The 22970-nt window shown below is 40.4% G+C and overlaps 1 protein-coding gene across 1 annotated transcript in view; it reads left to right on the top strand.

Annotated features, from left to right (window-relative positions):
• Positions 1-22970, top strand: part of SLC24A4 (solute carrier family 24 member 4) — a 292292-nt gene that overhangs the window by 166260 nt on the left and 103062 nt on the right. The window contains exon 3 of the mRNA XM_036735566.1: positions 18521-18597. Coding sequence (XP_036591461.1) covers positions 18521-18597 — 77 coding nt within the window. The remainder of the gene's footprint in view (positions 1-18520; positions 18598-22970) is intronic.

The raw sequence follows: 22970 nt of genomic DNA, 5'->3' as shown, positions 1-22970 counted from the left end.
ACATAGTCCCGTGAAAGGCCAGGCAATGACCTTGACCTCTACACTTAGCTTTTGTACTTGCCCCCTCTTCATTTGCATGGCAGCCATAAAGCTTTCAGGGTCTCTCAGAATTCTCAAAGGGTTCAGACCCATGTAACTCTGTAAGTTTTCTTTGGTGAAGCCTCCCTGAAATGGGTTTGGGAGCCCTAGAACCATATGAAGAATTAAGCAAAGAGCTACATGAAGTTTCACCAGGTGATGTCATTGCACTGGCCATTCCCGATAACTGCTCAACGATTCCGGGATCCATGGAGCATGGAGCTCCTGTTTGCTTCTGGCTTCAGTTGGAAACCTCAGTTGAGGTGTGACCTTTTCTTTCATAAGAGGAAGAATGGGCTCTGCCGTTGCTCTATGATTGAAGCCAGAGGTTTTTCTGCTATAATTCTGGCAAAATGGCAGAAACCCAGTCATTAGGCTAGGGGAAAATACTCAATGACTTTTTCCAATAAGAAAGCTTATTTAAGCCTTGGCAGGAATGGCCATTTTATTCCCATGCAGAGATTCCTTGCCCCACATGGTAAGGTCTCTAGAACTCAAGAACCAGAACCATCCCAGCTAACCATGGCTTTAAGCTCGCGTTTCTTTCAGGAATTCAGTCTCTTCATCACCCTGATCAACTGCTCTATCCAAGACCTCCCTCTGATTTAGGGTTAAAAATTCTACGTAAATGCTTGCTTAATTCTTCTTGGGCATCTGGTGCTCCAAAACCAATTTGAGAGGGGTTCTGCCAAGGAAACCCTGAAGGGGTACTCAAAATTCCGTGTCTTCCATGCAGACTGATCTGAGGAAGCACAAAAAATAAGCTCGGAGTGCAAGATAATTATCTTTTACCAGCATATCCACATTTCTGGCCATGCCAGACAGACAGACAGATAGATAGATAGATAGATAGATAGATAGATAGATAGATAGATAGATAGACACACATACATTTACATGTATACACACATTCTAAGCTAAGCTAAAGTGAGCTAGAAGTTTCTCTTAAGTATTACTGTGCAGTAACTAATATAAAAATGTTTTGCATGACTACACATGTATAACCTATATTGAATTGCCTGCCTTCTCAATGGCAGGGTAGGGAGGAAGGAAGAGAATTTGGAACTCAAAGTTTTAAAAATGAATGTTAAAAATTGTTTGTACATGTAACTGGAGAAAAATAAAATGCTAAATAAAATTTTTTAAAAGTATTACTATGCAGGAAAGAAATTTCTCTGTAGTCTTGCATTTTCTGTGTTAATATTTACGCAAAGACTTGGATGATATCAACAGGTCAAAGCAATGATCAGCAATATCTAACATAGTCTATCAATTTTATTTTTTTTCTTCTTTTTTTAGGTTTCTTTTTGGGGGGGGCAGGGTAATTGGGGTTAAGTGACTTGCCCAAGGTCACACAGCTAATACATGTGTCAAGTCTGAGGCTGAATTTGAACTCAGGTCCTCCTGACTCCAGGGCCAGTGCTCTACTCACTGCACCACCTAGCTGCCCCGGTCTATCAATTTTCATGTATCATATGAGAGTCTTTTCATCTGAGGGTCTCTACCAGGTTATAAGCTCCTTAAGGTCAAGGACAATATCTTTATCTATCTTTAGTAGAAAGCACCTGCCATAGGGTCATAGTAAACACTCAGAGAATATTTGTTAACAATAACAATAATGTTGTTGTTCAGTCGTTTCAGTCGTGTCTGACTCTTCATGACCCCATTAGGGATTTTCTTGGCAAGGATACTGGGGTGGTTTTCCATTTCCTTCTCCAGCTCATTTTACAGATAAGGAACCTGAGACCAACAGGGTAAAATGACTTTCCCAGGGTCACACCTAGTAAGTATCTGAGGCCGAATTTGAATTCAGGTCTCCCTGACTCTTGGTTTAGTACCTGTCTACTGTGACATCTACATGCCTTGTATTTGTTGACTGAATGAGCAGCAGATTAAAGCCTGGAGATAGTCCATGCACATAATAATCCTTACATTACAATTCCTTAAGGAGCTTATATTTCACTGATTGAACCACTGACTCTACCAATACGTGCACAACTCCTCCCACTCGTGCTTTTAGTGGACAGTCTTTGTGAGCTCTTCTGGCCCAACATCTTTTTTCCACCCTTTGAACAACCTCTCGTTAATGATTCTTTCTGAATTGTCTAGGTTGGGTCCCAGATGGTAGAATCATGCTTGAATAAAGCTTTTGAATCTTAGTAGGATATGTCAGATTTTGCATTTCTCTTAGCATAACCTTTGACAATCCAGTCATCATGATGAGGTATCAGAAGGGAACTTTAGTAGAAGAGGTTAATAATAGCTCAGGTTTATCTAATACTTTACAATTCACATTTATATAATACTTTATAATTTACATGTATATAATACTTTACAGTTTACATGCATATAATACTTTACAGTTTACATGCATATAATGCTTTACAGGTTACATGCATATAATGCTTTACAGTTTACATGCATATAATGCTTTACAGTTTACATGTATATAATGCGTTACAGTTTACATGCATATAATGCTTTACAGTTTACATGTATATAATGCTTTACAGTTTACATGTATATAATACTTCACAGCTTACTCATAACAGCCCCATGAGGCAAGAAATACAAGATTATTATTACCATTCTAAGTGAGAAAACTGAATTTTATCAAAGGCAAGTGACTTAACGTCAAAATTCAGCTTAGTCACAAAATCGAAATTGGCTCCTTGGTCATCTGACTCTAAGAATAGTCCTTTTTGTTATGATTGGCACATATTAAATGCTTAATAAATGCCTTTTCATTCATTTATTTATTCATTTATTCGTTCATTCATTCCACTACACCATAGTGTCCAGGAAAAGGGGGATAAAAGAGGTAGGGATTCTCCACTCTAGCAATAGAATAGAGAAAGAAGATAGAAGTATTTCGCATTGATTGTTATAGTAATAAGACACAAAAGAATATGTACGGTATGAGGCAAATCATAAGGTGATGGGGAATGTGTGCCCCAGTTGAATTTTTTTTTTTTAGCACATTGATGTCATCGTACCCTGGCTCTGCATCTTTAGGGGAGATAGATCTTTTCCGACTTGGTTCTACCTTTCCCAGTCCTTGACAACAATCAGAGAATCATAATATGCACTTGGAGTTAGAAGGGACCAAGTCAAATTCAGAAGACTGTGTAGGTTTCTGAAAATCAATCTCTCCTTCCTCACCCCTTCATCATTACTCTTCACCCCCAGTCCTATTTCCCTGATCCGAATTGAGTCTGCAGCTGCCTGGGTTACAGAAGCGCAGTCTGCTGCTGCCTGGTGGATATAAAAGCACTTGTCTGAGGTCCTAGAGAGTTCACTTAAACCAAATTTACTAATTAGTGTTAATTTTTACTCAAGATAATCCTGCCTTTATGAACATTTCCAGGCAGATCTTAAGCAAATTTCATTAACATGAGACCTTTCCAATACCTGTGTTAAGTGGATTTAATAGAGTTTAGTCAGTAGGTCTTTTTATAAGCTGCCACACGGTGCAGCTGAGATAATCATACTTGGTGGCCTCTTCTCGGGTTGATCCAAAGAAATTGAATTAGCGCATTGTCGAGATCAGATTTGATAGTGATTCCCTGCTGCCTGGCAGAGCTGAGTTAGCTTCATGAGAAAAAAAATTGTACCACCTTTGCCCTATGGTACTCTTTTTATAGGTAAATTGGCTTTGATTTCTTCCTGCACATGAAATCAAGCTGATCACCTGTGAAACACCTGCAGAAGCATGACTTGACCCTGGACTGAGTTCCTGTGTGCTTTTATTATCTAGGCCAGGGGTGGGGAACCTGTGTCCTCGAGGCCACATGTGGCCCTCTAGGTCCTCAGGTGTGATCTTTTGACTGAGTCCGAGTTTTACAGAATAAATCTTTTTTTTTTGTTTTATAAAACTTGGACTCACTCAAAGGGCTGCATTTAAGGACCACACATGGCTTCAAGGCCACAGGTTCACCACCCCTGATCTAGGCCCTGTACTTTATCATGTTTCTGTTGAGAATTACAGTGTCCTATTCCCAGAGATACAAGCACACACAGGCTAAGCTTTTCCTGCCTCTCCCCGCCATAGCTAGGCATAGGTCTGAGCTTCGCCTTCCTGAACAGGTACATTAATCAGTTCCTGTTCTATCATTTCCCTCCTCAGTGCCACAGTGCTACTTGAAATATTCTATATTGATGCTGTGTAGAAGCTTTAAGGTGTATACCTTTTGGGTGACTGGTTTCCCCCCAAATTGTAACATTTCTGTTATCTCAGTAGAACTGAGTTTACTGCAGGTAACTTAGATCTCTTGGCCCTTTCCAGGAGAAAGATGAAGACCTTTGAACTCTCCCTCTCTCTCTTTAATTCATTCTAGTTAATCTTATTTTAAAATCTAATCATTTTTTATTTCTATTCATGATTGGGGGACAGGAGGGGGCTGGCTACCTTAAGATGTTCAGACTACTGCTATTAAAATGTACCATTAACTCCTAGAAAAGTTATTTTTAAATATATAATTGGAGCCAAAAGAATGATTTTTTTTCCGTTTGAATTTGTGGAACATTTCATTTTGATTATTCTGATGTCACTTCATGGTAAGAAGAAGGTCCTATGTGATCTTGAAGGCTATTTTAGAAGAAAACAAACTCTTAACAAGTGCTACTAAAATTGGACACAGCGGCGTAAGTTTATCTGTCTTCTAAGAGCTAGCCTAGTTAATTAATTAATCAACCACAGGGCATCAGACTGGAATCAGGAAGACTCATCTTCCTGAGTTCAAATCCAGCCGCAGACACTTACTAGCTGTGTGACCCTGGCCAAGTCACTAACCCTCAGTTTCCTCATCTCTAAGATGAGCTGGAGAAGGAAATGACCAACCACTCCAGCGTCTTTGCCAAGAAAACCCCAACTGGGGTCATGAAGAGTTGGACACAACTAAAACGACTCAACAACAAAAAAAAAGTGTCCGTCACTGTGCTTGTTTCTGGGGCTGCAAAGACAAAAACAAAACAGCCCCTACCCTCAAGGATCTTACAGTCTAAGTTCAGAAAGGCTCTTCAGAACAGGTTGACCACAGGATGATGACCTTTTTTCAACCATAGCAAATTACAAAGACCATTAATTAAGACCTAGATCAGAGGTTCTTAGCATTGTGTCATGGATCCTTTTGGCAGCATAGTGAAACATAAAGTAAATTACATAGGATTACAAAGGAAACCGATGATGTTGAAATGGGGTTATCAAGTTTTTCAAGTTTAAAGACCGCAGTTTCAGAATCCCAGGCACAGACGTTTCTCTAATAACTCATATTTTATAAAGTGCTTTAAGATTTGCAAAGTCATTTATAAATATTATCTCATTTTATGTCTATCATATGATACGTTCAAGCATAGGCAAAAAAAAAAATCATTGTTGTCAAACTCAAGGGGCAGCTAGACAGTGCAGTGGGTAGGCTGCCAGGCTTAGAGTCAGGAAAACTCCTCTTCCTGAGTTCAAATCATGCCTCAGACACTTACTAACTGCGTTACCCTGGGCAAGTCATTTAATCCTGTTTGCCTCAGTTTCCTCATCTGTAAAATGAGCTAGAGAAGGAAATGACAAACTACTCTAGTATCTTTTGCCAAGAAAATGGCACATAGAGTCACAAAGAGTCAGATATGACTGAACGAAAACAAAAAAGCCAAACTCAGAAAGACACGGGGACCACCAATCCACACATAAGGATCCCTGCAGGCCACATATCGACTTAGTTTAAAAATGTAATATTATCTCTTTTGTTGTATTTTTATTTATTTTGTGAAATATTTCCCAACTATTTGGCCTCAGGACCACGTTACACTCTTAAAAATTATTGAGGGCCTTCCTAAAGAGTTTTTGTTTACGTGCATTGTTAATGTTTACCATATTAAAAATTAAAATATCTTAGTATTATTATGAAAATACTGTTGACCTCATGGACTAATTTTGAGAACGATTGCATTAATTAAAGCTGGGCAGAGAGAAGGCATTCCCACATGGAGAGTTCCCTGTTGCCTGATTCTTGGCATTTGGTACATACATTGGATCAGGTGGCCCTACACTGGTCTCTTCCAACTCTGAGATTCTATGAGTGGGATTACAATCATCGTCCATTTCCCGATCACTGAACTCATGGATCCTTGAGGTATTGAGATGTAGTTTCCAAAATACGTATGTGATAGATATATACAGACATAAACGTAATGTTTGTGATATTTAAATTATCACTAATTTTATAAAACTGGAAATTGTTTTCCTCGCTACACTCCTATAAGGAAGGCAGCCCATTGTCACCACTGCTGTTTTGTAGCTGAGATCCTTCAGGTTCACGAGCGACTTAACCACTAAACAACAAAACTGATGCTTGAACCCAGGTTCTTTGACTCCACATTCATTCACCGGCCCAGCTTCCCAGGTTTATTCTCATGGATTTATAATATTTTTTCCTACAGGTCTTAGAGCGTAGGTTATTTTTACCAGGAGTAAATAGTGATGACAAATGAGATGTTTAAAGGAGTTTTCCCCCCACTTTAAATATTCAGTTAGTGGCCTACATCCCCCAAAGGAAATCAGACTAATTAAAAGCTTTCAGAGGTTCAGTATCTAAGAGAAAATACATCTCTATTAAAAACTTTACATCTCATAAAACATCTTCATTCATCATAATCGAAGAAGTCATTTGGGAAGGAGACAACAGAGAAAATTATTTTATTTCTTCCCTGCCATCTTGGGCAGATTCCCTTTTGCAAAGCTATGACTCTCATCATTTAAGTAGTCAGAAAGTGTGTATGACACGTAAGAAAACAAAGTAAAATCAACTCTTTGATTGTCCTCATCCATCAAACAACTGCCATCAGCCTTCCTCTAATCACTCCCTTTTGCCCCTCATTCAGTTCAATTTCTGTCTAAGTCTGGCATATGTGTGTGTGTTTATGTATGTATGTGCATGTGTATATATACACACATATATACACATATGATATATACACATGTATACATATACACACATGTATATATACACACATATATATACATACACACACACGTGTGTGTGTGTGTGTGTGTGTGTGTATGTGTGTGTGTGTGTTGGCCTGGAAACATGATCGTAAGTAGAAAGGAAGAAATAATACTTAACGAGAATCTAATCCACTCGGGATTTTACTCACTACCATAGCAACCTCTAAAACCCAGTGAGAGAGGCAAGGGGTGGGAAAGGCAGCTTCTGGGACTGATGACAATGATCTCACATTCCAATTTTACCTTTATAGATTCCAAACACTTTCACATATGTTTAGCTTATTTGGTCCTCACTGCACCACTATGATAAAGGCAATATCATGTGAGCAATCTTGTCCACAGTCACATAACTGCTAAGTGACAGAGGTGGGCATTGAACCCCGGTCTTTTGACCATAAGGCCAGTGCTTTTTACATGTCACTGTGAAGCAATGTGGTGCCATGGAAAGAACACTGAACTTGGAGTTGCCAGACTTGAGTTTAAATTCTGTGCTCTGCTATTTACTATATATGTGACCTTGAATAAGGCCTGCTTGTACCTTAGTCCCCTCATTTGTAAAATCAGACACATCCTTCTACCACCACCCATCTCTTTTTCTCACACTAAATAAGATATGAGTGCAGGGGTTTTTTAACCCTTTTTTAATGTCATAAACCCCTTTGGCAGTCAGGAGAAGGCTATGGGCATCTTCTCAAAATAATGTTTTTAAATGCATAAAGTATATAGGATTGCAAAGGAAACCAACTGTTGTATTAAATACAGTTACTAAAATAGTAAAACAAACAAATAAGCAAATTCATAGACCCTGGCAAAGTGGATAGAGTGCTAAGTTTCCCTGACATCCACTAGCCAGGGGGATCTTGGTCAAATCATTTCATTTCTATGTAAACTCGAGTAAACTACTCAGCTCTCATTCACTAAGTCAATGGCCTAAGAACTTTACATCGTTACAAATTACGGAGGACCTCCCCCAAAGAGCTGTTGTATATGGGTTATTTATATTTACCATATCAAAAATTAAAACATGTTATTATTATGAGAAGATAGCATTGACCTCATGGACCACCCTTTGAGAACCATTGCATTACTTAAAGATGGGCAGGTGGAGAGTGTTCCCACGTGGAAAGTTCCTTCTGATCCTTGGCCTATTCAGGTGAGGGCAACAGTGAAAATGATGAGTAAAAAAACATGGTCTATTTGCTTGATGGGTCCCTATTCCCTAAGTAGCATTGAAAGGTTGTACACTGTCTCCTGAAAGAGAAAGTCAAACAGTAAGGCCATAGAAGGGTGTGATGATGATGAATACCTATGAAGGAATGGCAAGCGTAGGACCCAGACACTCTATTGGTTTGGTGGTGGGGTTTGGTGGATTTTTTAACATTGTCTGTTTGGCTTTTGCATGTTAGATCACACGAGGTAACATCTGCAAAGCTCTATGTGAACTTCTGTTCACTGTTATTAGCTGTATAAAGGCCAGCTGCCATTATTATTGTAGTTGTACTGTTATACCTCGCAGCAATGGTTCATCTCTAAGAAGTCGCAGTAGGAAATCTGAATACATAGGAGGGAGTATAGTGGATTTAAAGTCAGGGAACCTTGGTTCAATTCCCAGCCCCAGTATGAATTCCAGGCTGGCCATTTGCTGACATTGATCAAGTCGCCTAGTCTCTCTGAGCCTCGGTTGGCTCATCTGTAAAATGAAGGGCATAGGCTTTCTGGCCTCTAAGAATTCTGCTAGTTCTAAATCTATATTCCTATGATTTTCAATCCTTTAAGAAGACTGCCTCGTTGAATGGTTGGTCCCCTGTTTCTAATTACTACTGGTAGCATCAAGGAGAAATCCCATTGCCCCTCAGTTGGGGCATGGCTGAATAAATGTGGTATATGATTGTGATGGAATATGATTGTGCTATTAGACATGATGAGCAGGATGATTTCAGAAAAACCTGGAGAGACTTAAATGAACTGAAGCAGAGTGAATCGAGCAGAAGCAGGAGAACATTGTACACAGTAACAGCAACATTGTAACAATCGTCAACTGTGAATGACTTGGCTATTCTCAGCAATGCAGTGATCCTAGACAATCCTAAAGGACTCATGATAAAAAATGCTATCTACCTCCAGAAAAAGAACTGATATTGCCTTAATACAGACTGGGGCATAATATTTCTTTTTCTTCCTTCCTTCCTTCTTCCCTTTCTTTATTTTCTCCCTTCCTGTCTTCCTTTTTTCCTTCCTTTTTTTTTTCTTTTTGGCTTGAGTTTTCTTTTACAAAATGACCAATGGAAATGTGTTTTACATGATTGCACATGTTTATAAACTATATCAGATTGCTTACCATCTCAGGAGGGGGAGAGAAAGAAAGGATAGAATCTGGAACTCAAAACTTTTTTTAAAAGAATGCTAAAAAATTGTTTTTCCACGTAATTGGGAAAGACAAAATATTATTTTTAAAAAGATGAAATCCCATGCAAACTAGGTGTATGAAAGAGGTTTGCAGAAATCTTGGCAGAGTGCCTGAGTCAGATAGGCCACTGAAATGTGGAACTTACCTTACCTAAGAGTAAGAAGATACATGATCTAGCATAGAAGTGCCAAAAACATGGCCCTCAAGCTACCTGTGGCCCCCAACACTCCTGAGTGGAGCCAAAACCAGATTAAAATATAAAGGGGAAATATTTAACAAAATAAATAAAAATAGGGGCAGCTAGGTGGTGCAGTAATAGAGCATGAGCCCTGGAGTCAGGAGGACCGGAGTTCAAATCCTGCCTCAGACACTTGACACTTACTAGCTGTATGACCTTGGGCAAGTCACTTAACCCCAATTGCCTTGCTTCCCCCCCCCCAAAAAAGAAAGCAAATAAATAAAAACACAAGAAACGTAACCAGTATTACATTTTAAAACTAAGTCAATATGCTGCCTACAAGGATCATTGTGTATGGTTTGATGGTCCTTGTTTCTTTCTGAGTTTGACACCATGAATCTAGCAAGCACCAAATCATATCTAGTAGGAACCTTTAGTGATCATCTATCTCCAGCCACCCTTTTTACTGTCAAAGAAGCTGAGGCCTAGAGGGATGACGTGAACAAATAGTAATTTGTAATTACTAATTACACTAAGTAATGTAAATAATTAGTAAACATAATTACTAATGTAAATTACAATTAGTAATTACAAAGTAATAATTAGTAATAGTAATTACTAATTAATTACTAGTAATAAGTATTACTCATAATATTAGCAATAATAATTACTAGTAACATAGGTAGTAATACATAACAACGGTAGGATTCTGACCCCAATCTTCTCACTCTCTCCACTACAAGTCTAATGCACACACTGTGCTCTGGTCTATACAAACATGCCCTTTGACGGTGAAGGGGAAACGTCCATGGAGAAGGACTTTGCTTCTTCACTCATTGTGTTAGACTATTTATCCATCTTGTCCCTGGTGAGGGACCCATCATTTTATGTTTAGGAAATATGACTTTAAAGTTACAAGACTGCTTTGGAGTACATCTAAGTGAGTACCATACACTTCAAAAGAGTCCCCTTGGAAGACCTTAAATTCATTTCACTTATCAGATCCAGTATGAAAGTCACACACAATCCATTCTTATTCCTTTATGATGACACCTTCTGTTGGACCAGGAAGTCCCACTGCCCAGCTTTGATCCACCAGACTTGGCTCCCAATGACTTTTTGCCATCTGTTCAACACCATTGAAGAAAGGGATTTTCATCATTGAATAATAATTTCTTAGAGCTGAGAGAGACCTCAGAGGTCGTCTTGTCCAACAGATGCCTAAATCATGAATTCCATCTACGGCATCCTCAAAGACTGGTCATCTCCACTTCAATATCTCTATGTTTGGGGGACTCACGATGAGGTTAACTGATTTGGATTTTGATTTTAGATGGCTGTGGTTTTTAGCACTTTTTTCCCTTTATTAAAAGAAAATCTGCTTCTAAAGCTTCTGTCTGTTGCTTCTACTTCTGTGATCAGGAGCCAAGTAAACCATTCTAATCCCTGTTCCATGTGACTGTAGGAGGCTTTGAAGGCCATACAAAAGGAAGAGTCAGGTCATATTTTGGGTAATGGCAACCTCATTGGAATAAGTCCATGACTGCTAGAGTGTACTATGAAGTGTACAAAACTCATTTGGAGGTCAATGTTTCTGAACATTTGGGGGGGAAAGGGAAAAGCAATCATGCTACTTTGTCAATCCCTCCCAAAAGAGAATAAGCTTTTTTATTTGTTTTTTAAATGGTGTTATTTTTTTAATTACCTTCATTTCTAAATAAGTCCCTACCCTCTCCCTTAGCCAGTAAACCATTAATGATAATAATAGTTAGCATTTATACAGCACTTTAAGGTTTACAAAATACAAATATTATCTTATTTTATCCTTACAACAACCCTGGGAGGCAGATGCTATTATTAGTCTCCAATGAAATAAGATTTGTAGTGTCTACCACAGTGCCTAGCACATAGTAGGCACTTAATAAATGCTTGTTTTCTTTTCCCTTTTACATATGAGGAAATTGAGTCAGAGATTAAGCAACTTGTCCAGCATCACACAGCCAATGAGCGGCTGAACCTGGATTTGAATTCAGGTCTTCCTTTCAGGCCTAATACTCAAAATCCCTGATAACAAATAATATTTTAAAAAGAAGGGGGAAAACGGTTTAGCAAAACTGACTAACGCATCATCTGAGTCCAACAGTATACACAGTACTCCACATCCCAGGGCCCTCCACCTCTGCAAAGAAGAGAGGGAGGCGCATGTTTTCATCTCTTTTCTGGTGCCAAGCTTAGTCAGAATTACACAGGGTTCCGTTTCACTTTATTTTTCTTTTCTGTTTACATCGTTGGTCTCGCTGTATATATTGTTTTCCTGGTTTTGCTTATTTCATCAGTCTACAGAAGTCTGGTGAACAAGAACCATAACCATACATATTTGTTATGTTGCCGTGGAATCTATTTATAGAAGAAGGAAAAATCTGTGGAAGGGAATAAGAAAGAAAATAAGGAGTTCTCTATCCCTGATCTATATGTTCGAACCTTGGGACCTCCCATCCCGTTGAGCTCATTCCCCTCTCCTCCCTTCCAATCCCAAGGCTTGTTATTTTAGAATGAACACATGAGCACAGGAAATTTCTACTGGCCCCAAGACAAGTGTCTCATTATCCAGACCAGGGGTGGGGAACCTGCAACCTGCAGGCCACATGTAGCCTTCTAGGTCCTCAAGTGTGGCCCTTTCCCTGGGGCCTCAAGGCACACATGGCCCTCTAGGACCTCAAGTGAGACCCTTTGACTGAATAGGGCAGCACTCGAGGACCTAGAGAGCCACATGTGGCCTCAAAGCTGCAGGTTCTCCCTCCCCCCTCCCCGCCCCTGCCTCGGTCTAGACCATTTCATCTGACCATTAAATGTTTACTTGTCCAGACTCCTGACTGGTACAGAAAAGATGATCTCTGAATTCTCTCCTAACACTAAAATTCCATGCTTCTGTGAACTCAGGAAAGAAGAATAGATGAAAAGCAGAGGGAAGATTCTGGATGTTTGTTATTTGAGATTTCTTAAGACATTTCAATAAATTCATATGCTATTTGGGAAGAATGTAAAGTTCATCTAGTCCAAGACTTCTTAACCTGGGATCTACATACCCCAGGGGACCTGTAGACAGGACTCAGGAGATCTATGAACATGGATGGCAGGGGGGAGTGTGGCGGGGAGGGAATTACATCTTTATTTCAATATAATTAGTTTCCTTTCAAATCCTTTGGATTTTTTTTGAATTTTATAGTCATGCTATTTTAAGACAACTGTTTGAAGAAGAGATAGGCTTCACCAGACTGCCATGGGGGGGGACCATGACACCCCCCCTCCAAAAAAAGGGAGTTAAGAACCTTTGAGCAGGTCTAATCTTTTCATTTTCTAGAGGAGAAAACTGAAGGTCTGTAGAACTGACCTGACTAGCCAAAGGTCACCCAGCTAATGACCTGTGCCCCAACCCAGGGCTCTTGCCAACCCGTCCCTAGCAGTCCGTTTACAACAGAAACTCAGAGATTTCCACAGCACTGTGAGGTTTAGAAAGCGCTTCCCTCACTACTACCGCACAAGGTATATAGCGTATGTGTTCATTTCCTCCCATTTATAGCCATGGAAACTGAGGTGAACATGCCTGTGATCACACGGCCAGTAGTCCCCAGACTTTCAAATCCAGTGCTCTTTTCACACTACCACTCAGCCTTCATACTTAGCTTAGAGCCACGTTCTTCACACACTGGCTCTGCGTGTACACCGTGAGGAAGGGGTAAAGCTCTGGCTCCGACTTCTGCCCCATTATTGTGAGATAGAGTTCATTTTCTGGGAGAATTTTGCCTCCACTCTTCATAAATATTTTAAATGATGAATGTCTTGACCCCTGCCCCTAAGGGAAATGAAGATGAGAACTGAGGGAGTGTGGTTTCCTGAAATAGCCACTAACTGTGCCATCTCAGCCTCGTCTTCCTCCTTGCTCTGGCAGCAGCCAGGCCTAATAGCAGGATCAGGTGGGCTTTGTTCTCTCACTGAAATATTTGTTTTTCAATCACGAAAGAATAATCTCTCCGAGCCAGCTTCCCCCCTTCCTCTCTGCGCTCAACTCCCACCTCCCCACTGCTAACCAAAATTGATGCTGTCATTAAGTCTCGTCCCAGTTACTTTCAAAGCCAATGATCGATGGGTTAAGGTGTGCTCACATGCAACCAACTGAGGTTCATAGCTGAAATTATATCACCTTGTCTCTGGATAAGCATCTTTGAGATGCCAGCCCGGTTCTTAGCTTAGGCCCTGGAGAACTTCTTTTCAATTGGCTTTGAGAAAAGGAAGATTTTCTTAGGAATCTGCAATAAAATCCTATTGTCTTTTGAAATTTGAATGTGCCCAGCCCAATCACTCCCCAGTTTGGGATTTTCTTTCTCCTTTCAACTCTGTCTCCCTAACTTTAGAGTTTCATTTTTTTTTAATGCTCCTAGTTTAATTTTTTCATTTTAAAGACAAAAGAAAGACAGCATAAGATAGTTGGAAAGAAAGAATGCAGTGTTTATTAGATCACTAATCAGTTGTGTGACTTTAACTGGGTGAGTAAATCATATTACTTCTCTTTATCTCTTGTGGGTAGAATGGAAGGAGATTCCTTTAATGAGAATGGGTGGAGTGAATAAATGATTGAATGAAAAGCATTTAGTGAGTGTTTACCAAACCTGCCCAAAAGCTGTGCTAAATGTGCAAAATCCTGGGTAATATAAATAAGAAAAACAGCAGTTCCTCCCTTCAAGGAGCTCACATTCTAATAGGAAGAGACAACACACATAAGGGGCTTCCACTGTACATTAGATGGGAAGGCCCCATAGGGGGCAGTTCAAACGGAATAGGTAATGCTGCTTCTATGTTTTTCCACTGATAAAACCATTTCCATCTGATAGTGACAGCATTTGACAAAGCCTAAGGACTTCTATGCTGAGACCTTTGTTTTCCTGGCTGTCAGTAACTAGCTGCTAAGGATGCCAGGGCTGCAGTGCCTACAGAAACTATTGCCAGGTCCCATTTCAACCAGGGTTGGTTTCCTGGATGATAGATGCCAAGGCTAGGCTGGAATCAGACCAGGCAGGTGACCTGGGAGAGGGGAGGGGCACTGCTATCCCCAGCACTCTTGAATCTTGAGTTCTAGGCTATCTCTATCAGGCTCTGAAGAGAGTTGATGGTCACAGTGGTGGCAGTCATTTGGTTTGCCTGGCATATCCTATCACCTTTTTCTCCCTCATGGAGCTTTGATGCTTCAGGTAGGTGTTGCAACAATTTGGCTAGCAGCTGTTATGGGAGTGAAAGACCAAAATGAGCCCAACAACAAGAACGCTACTAGCACAGGTTGTTTTGATCTGCTTTACTAAGGAAAGTAACATTAAGGGGTTAACAATCTTATTTCAATCCAACATACAAATATCATTCACTTAGTTCAGGGGAAAAAGCCAACACCCTGAACTTCAGAGCAAATACAAGCAAATTACAAACATACGTTCTAAACAGACCAAATACAATTCATAGTTACCAAGAAAACATCTGGGTTGACTAGCCAGGAGGCTCTTACAGTGGCTGCCCAGAGTCCCACGCCAACACTCCTCCAAGAGTGAGAGACCCAAGGGAGAACACCAACCTCTAAGTTTATATATCTTGTTCAGGATCAAAGCTGAGTCACACATGCGACAAACCCACGTGACCTAAAAGAGTCACAAAAATGCGACTTAAACCCACATGGTCTAAAAGCCTCTGATGTCACAAACATGTCACTCAAATCCATGTAAACTAGGCTTTCCCTTGAGGCAAGGAGGCCATCAAGGACTCCTAATTTGATCAAGGAAACAAAGGCCAAACTGTTCAAGGGCACTTGATTGAATAAGTGTTAAAAGCCCATATTAATTACCAGTACATTGGGCTGGTATGCCTGCCCTGTGGGGTGACTATTGGTCAGCACTGGGTGGGGTTGACTGGCCTCTTCTGCATAACATTTGCTCCCTCCCCCGGATGACAGCTGATAGGGAAGCAAGGCCACAGTCTGGGTCAGGAGGGAAGAAGGGGAATGCTGAGATTCTTAGAGCTCTCAGGCTGACTGGCCCGTCATTGACAAGTTGATCAGTGGTTGGTGTTTTGGTGGGGACCGAATAGATGACTCCTAAGTGCCCTTCCTAATAAAAGAGTCTTTTTCTAAATTGAAGCCCCAAGTGACTGCTATAAGATGTCACAGAAAGCTAGTGATAGAACAGGTACTAGACTGCAGGCATGCATTTCCAAGAGAGGTGAAATAAGATGGGGAAGATGGGAAAAGAGGGAAATGCTATATATGAAGTCAGGACACCTGTGTTTGTTTCCCACCTCAGATAGTGACCTGATGTTTGCTCCTGGGCAGTTCACTTAACCTCCTAGAAACTCAGTTTCCTGAAGGATAAAACGGAAATAGTAATTTCACCCCCTATCTAGTGGGGTTGTTGCGAATAAAGTGCTTTATAAACATTGAAGTACTGTAAAAATGTAAGTTAAATTTTCCTGCCCAATGTTCTTTCTTTTATTTTCCCCTAGAAATCAACTTTTATTTTCAGTTAAATGATAGGCTGGTATGGTGTCAACAGCCATAGGAAGAAAGACCATGGGGCCTAGCCCATTTCAGTGTTTTCACTGGCTATTTCCCATACCCAGATGCCTTTCCTCATCTCTGCTTCCCTAGTTTCTTCCAAGTCTCAGCTGAGGTCCCACATTCTACAAGAAACCTGTCCTAGTTCCCCTTGAACTTAGTTCCTTCTCTCTGAGATTACCCCCAGTTTATCCTGTATCTTGTTGGTACATAGCTGTTGGTAGATTGTAAGCTCCTTGACAGCAAGGACTATCTTTTGCCTTTCTTTATATCTCCAGTGAGGAGCAGAGTACCTGGCACATAGTACATACCTATTGAATGTCTATTGACTATTAACTATGCTGTAGGCACTTAAAAAACACTAGTTGACTGACATGTATTGTTGGGTGTTACTTGACTGATATCTCTGTTCACATCTAATTATTTCTCCCCGTGATCTTTTTTGTTGTTTCATGTTTTATTAATGTGCTTTCTTTACATTGCTAACAGTTCCCATTAGCACCTGCCTTCCACAGAGAATCCTCTCTTTGTTTAAGCAAAACAAACTAATATGTGTCTTAACAGCATGTAATTTATGACATACTTCAGGGCCATTTACCTTTCTACTGAGAGGAGAGATATAACCCTTCTGGAATCAAGATTGGTCATCACACTGATATGCATTCTAGTGTCTTTGAAAGTTGCTTTTCTTTACTTTTCTGTGGTCATTTTATTGGTGTGGCTGTGTTGGCAGTGAGACATAGAATTCTATTACTTCCCGAAAACTAAAAACTGTGTCACAGAGAAGGCAATGGAAAGATGCAGGCATGGTGGGAATGGAACAGCCTACAAAATGCAACCAATGAGAAACACCGAAGAAGAGCATGAGTTTAGAACATCGTAACAGAATGATAGTGAAAAAATATGGACTACTGTAGTCACATACGGCAAGAGTGAAAGATGACGGGTGGCTACCCAGAAGGCCCCATTGGGACCCTGGCAATAACAGGAGAAATAGGAAACAGCAAAAACAGCAGATGACGAAGATGCCCCGTGGACCTTAGGTGGACCCAACCCTCTGTGTTGAACTTTGGGAAAAACATGGATGAGAGTTGCACAGGATGGGCAAGCATGATTGGGTTGCATTCTGTGTAGTTGGAAAGAACTCCCAAATTGATGGGATCACAGACCCATTTGAGTATTGTGATCACATGCATACTGTATCTTGTTTCTACTTACTTTGATCTGTATCTGTTTATAGAAGTCTTCCCAGGTTTCTCTAGTCATTACACTCATCATTTTTATACCTTATAATAAGCTGTTACATGCATGCACACAATTGTTCAGCTCTTTACCAGTATAATCACCCACTTGGTTTTCAGTCTTTTGCTGCTTCAAGAAGTAATGTTATAATTAACTTGGTATATGGGAGCTTTCCGTTTGTCTATGACCTCCTTAGAATATAAGCCCGGTTGCAGCATCACTTGGTCAAAGGGCACATGCAATTTAGTCTCTTTTCTAGCATAATTGTTTTAAATTGCTTTCCAGAACATTTGGACCAATTCATAGCTTCACTAACAGCCTGTTAATGCTCCTGAATTCCCACAGACCCTCCACCATCCAAGTTTCTTTTGACTACATCCGCATTGCCAGTATTTGATAAACCAGTGATCAGCTTTCACATTAAGTTGGAAGTTTATGAAAATCTGAGAAACTTTAACTTTGATCAGTTTAAATTCACATATCCCAGACTGCTAAGTTATTTCATGCAAAAAAAAAAAAATCCCAGCTGCAAGGAATGAAAAGCTTTTTATGTTGAAGGAAAATGCATTTATGCTCTCTCTCTCTCTCTCTCTCTCTCTCTCTTTCTCTCTCTCCCTCCCTCCCCCCCCCCAACCTGTAACCCCTGAAGAGAAATTTTTCAAGTGAATTGTGTCCTTGAGCTGACAAAAGCAGTTCTGTAAAAGTGGTTTCATTAAATTACATGTGTACTTTGACCAAGTGATGCTGCAACTGGGCTTCTATTCTAAGGAGATCACAGACAGAGGGAAAGATTCCATACACCAAATTAGTTATAACATTACTAAGATTGAAGTTAGGACTTTCCGCAGATATCTTTTGAATATCTACCATGTATATTCTAGGAGTTGGTATGGGCTTCTTCCTAATTGTATGGTTTAGCAAGCTTTGATTGCCATGATCAGACCACAATATATAGTTATTTTTCAGACCTTGTCTTGGGAGGTTTTGGGGCCCTTCATTCACCGTAAATCCTCTCTTCTTCTCTTCCAGCAATCCATGAGTTCCCCACAGATTTGTTTTCTAATAAGGAACGGCAGCACGGAGCAGTCTTGCTACATATTCTTGGAGTAAGTTAACCATTTTGTTGTTGGACTTGCTAGTATGGGAACAGAAGGGCAAGGAGAAAGGAATTTCATCCTGTCTCAGAGGGGACACAGTACAGGACAAACACCCAGCGATGGTCATTCCGAACAAGGTTTGGTGTTTAACACCTAAATTGCATTGTTCCTCCTCCCTTCTCGAAGAGGAACAATTAAATCATGGGGTGGGGGGGGCGGTGAGGCTCGGGTCTTGACTTGCTAGTGAATTAGATTTATGTAAGTCAGAGTTGTGCAGAGTCGTCAGCCTCACTGTCTTCCAGTCATCAAAGTCGAGTGTCAAGACAAAAAGTCAAGATAGCCGGCAGTGACTCAGCATGCAGTGGTAACCTTGGCCTTTCTAACTAAAGCCCAGACAAACTTCGTCTTGACCATCCAGGGCCATTAATGGAGATGTGCCTAAAAAATGAAATGTTTGTGCATGTTTTCTTTCACAGAATAACTTACAGGGAAATGTGTTTTGCGTGACTACACATGTGTAACCTATGTCAAATTGCTTGCCTTCTCAATTGGGAGGGAGGGGAGTGAGGGAGAGAATTTGGAACTCAGAATCTGAAAAAAAATGTTTTTACATGTAATTGGGAAAAAATAAACTATTAAATAAGATTTTTTTAAAATAAAATTTTACTCTCAATGGAAGGAAACGGACAAGCAAGGCAACTTTGAAAGTTGTACATTGAATTTTTATATATTTAAGAAAAAAGGAAGCTCTACAAAAAAGAGATAGACAATCTGACATACAATCCACTTTTTCTCACCTGCTTGATTATGAAATATTCATTTTATTTGGGAGTTGTTAAATTAAGATTTTTTGAATCCTAAGCTAGCCAAAATTGTTTCAGTAGGATAATAGCATTACAGCTGGAAGGGACCTTGGTCTGGCAAGAACATGAACATAATGTGTTCTAAAGTTGAACCAGAAGGTTTGGAGATCAGCCATTCTTTTTGCTCCAGCTACATTTATGAAGATAATCAGGAGTTAATTATATTTGTGTATACTGTTTGTCTGCTTCAGAGGAATCATATATCCAGTGGGAAGGGCGCTGAACTTGGCATTGAGAGATGAGTTCAAGGTCCAGCACAGTTAAGCCTATTACTGTGGGCTCACTCTGAGCCTACCATAAGCCTATCACTCTGAGACTCAGTTTCCTCATCCGTAAAACGAGGATGATAATTATCCTTTCATTAACTTCCTCAAGTAATGTAAATTGCAGTTCCCAGTCTCCCTGAAATGCTATGATCTATATCCGAACCCTCTGTGTTCTATATTCTAACATTCCGTAGCCTAGAGTTCCTTCCAGCTCTAACATTGTGATTCTTTTATTGCTTTGAGGTGTTTTTTCCTTAGACCAAAGTGTATGTGCCCCCAGTGACCTCAAGAAATCCACAACAACATTTTGGTTTTGGGTGTCAAAAACCAGTCATTCTGATCCTTTTTTGAGGATTAAATGTTGCTCCTAAAGTGAAATGCAGATTTTCTTTCCTAGCCTAGGATTTGAGTACACATTGGAAAAATACTTAGGCCACAGTCCTATTCCTGAAAAGGTGCCAAGTAGGCTGGATTTTTGTAAATTAAACCATCTTTTAGGTATACACAGAGTTCGCTATTTAAAAGGACCCTGTGATGAATCAATCCCTCTTGTGACATGAGTGTATCAGTTCATTTGTCACCAATCTATCTATAAATTGTATGACTCTTTTTCTTCATTTTCTTAAAGTGAATTACACACAATGAATTTGAGCCTTCATATACAGAGGAAGCTGGAGGAGTGTGTGTTGGAGGTGGGGAGGAAAGCAGTGAATTTGGGGTCAAAGACTTAGAAGCTAGTCCTGACTCTGCTACCGCCTGGCTGCATGACTTTGAGTAGGTCGCTATACTCCTGTGGGCCTCAGTTTCTCCATCAGTAAAATGAATTACTCAACCTACACGTCTGTCTCTAAGAGGATCCATTTACCTTGGATGTTCTGTGGTTCTAAGATCTTCTGTCCACTCCCAGTGACTTTCTGCAGCCCTGTCAGGCTTTAAGAAAATGAATGGAGGGTTTCTGAGAGGAATTTTCTATTGGGAAGGGAGATACTAAGTGGTTGATGATGGGAAAGTGAGCAGAAAGGGCAGATGTCTTATGTACCAATTGTTAGACCAGAACTAAACGGCATCAGAGTCTTCAGTGCATAAGAGTAATAGTTTGTGAAATTACAACTAAAAGGATAAAATAATGAAAATTGATGCTTTCCTGTGAAATCTATTCTGATTTCTTTTTGAGAGGCCTATCAATTAATTAGGGCAGGTAGGCCTGGAGTCCAGAAAACTTGAGTTCAAATCCAGCCTCAAAAACTATCTGCTTGACCCTGGACAAGTCACTAAACCCTGTTTGCCTCAGTTTCCTCATCTGTAAAATGAGCTGGAGAAGGAAATGACAAACCCCTCCAGCATCTTTGCCAAGAAAGCATCAAATGGGGTCATGAAGAGTCTGAAATGACTGAACAGCAAGGTCAATTAATTATCTAATTGAGCTATATTTCTGTTTTCAAATGGTCTAAGATCTGCTCATTGCACACCTTTCCACACTGCACCTTAACCTGGGTTCATTGCTCTGGGATATCAGTGGGTGATTTCTGTATTGCTCAGGAAGGTCCAATGAACAAGGAAAAGATTCGCTATCTCCTTTTAAAGCTTCAGTTTTGTGCTAGGGGAAGTGGTGGTTTGTGGTCAAAAGTATAGTTGAAGACCATAAAATCGACTTTCTCCCTGGCACTAAAATTTCTGATTCTGTCTTCTCCTACCAGCAAGATTGTCACATCCTCTCTGTGTAGAAAGGAAAGCCCTATAGGGCCCAAGGGTTTCTAAGAAAGGATGATTGAAGAGCCATGGAACCAATTTCACAAGCCGGGAAGACAGCATTAGACTGTTGGATGTGATGTCAGAGGCCATGAGTTCCAATCCTACTTCTGATGATTCCTTACCTAATGTGACCTTGGGCAAAGCATTCCCTAGGATTCAGGTTTCTCATCTGTAAAATAAGGGGTTTGGAATATATGCTTCTGAAATTTCCTGTTAGTTCTAAGCAACGGTTCTGTGTGTACGAAAGAGAGTAGACAGGAACCTTCTGCTTTGCATGGGTGCTTCCCCCAAGGATTTCCCTAGGCTAAGACCATTAAGCCGAAGTTAATTGTACTGCCTCTGAGACACAGCATTCAAGGAATCTAGACAACGGGAAAGCTGCTGATAGACTTTTTAACTGAACCCACCTACGTTTGGTAGTGAAAAAGTATCTAGTGTGAGCAAAGGGAGTGAAAACAGCCGCGTTTTAAGTGCTGAGGGCGTTGAATATAGAGCCAGAACATATGAGTTTGAAACCTGTGCTATTTGACATCTGTGTGACTTTAGGTGAGGTGCTTCACCTCTGGGCCTCTCCCTCTCTCCTTTGTAAAATGAGGAAGCTTTCCAGAAGTTCCTCAAGGTCCCTTTCAGCTCTGACTCCTGTGAGGGCTGAGGAGAGGCCCAGGAGAGAGCGGTGGCACTGTCCTCGACCGTTCCCCACCTCATGTCAATGGGTGGGATTCTTCAGAGACATCTGTCCGTTTGGAGCTGAAACTTAAACCTCCAACATAGGCGTGCACACTCAATGTGCACCAGTACTGGAGTTACAAACGATGAGGAAAGCCATGGTCACATCCTTCCTTGAGTTATATATGTCTTTCAAAATTGTGCCAGCTGAGTTTACTACTACACGCTGATTCCTGAAATTATAGAAATCTGAGAGTTGGAAAGCACAGGTGAGCTGGTAAATATTTAACAATCAGCCCTTCCTCTCCCTCTTCCAGGAAAAACAAAACCCCACAGGACACACCTTTAAGTTTAGTCTGTATTATTTGTATTTTCTCTATCACTTTCTGAAGTCTAGACAATCCACAAAACAATAAATGAAGCCCTGATTTGAAGCATTTGCTGGTTTCTGAGGTAGAAATGAAATGCCTGCCCTGAAAAGTTAACAATCAGCCTGGCCAGTTCCAAGAGGTCATCCGATCCAGCCCATATAACGCTCACCTGCCTTGTGCTTCAGAACCACCAGAAATGTAGAGCTCGTTACCTCTAAGGTATCCTGTTCTTCTTGGCAACACATCTCTTGATTATTAGGAAGACGAGGCTGATTTTCTGCCCCCTTGTAATTTCTACCTATTATTTCCTGTTCTTCTATTTTGGGAAGTGATGTGGGTCCAGTGGAAGAAGTATTAGATTTTGAGTCAAAATCTGTTGTTCAGTCGTGTCTGACTCTTCATGACCCCATCTGGGGTTTTCTTGGCAAAGATGCTGGAGTGGTTTGCCATTTCCTTCTCCAGCT

The sequence above is a fragment of the Trichosurus vulpecula genome, chromosome 8 (assembly GCF_011100635.1).
Source record: "Trichosurus vulpecula isolate mTriVul1 chromosome 8, mTriVul1.pri, whole genome shotgun sequence".
NCBI lineage: Eukaryota > Metazoa > Chordata > Mammalia > Diprotodontia > Phalangeridae > Trichosurus > Trichosurus vulpecula.
The sequence above is the reverse complement of the archived record's forward strand: the minus strand, read 5'-3'. Positions and strand labels throughout refer to the sequence as shown.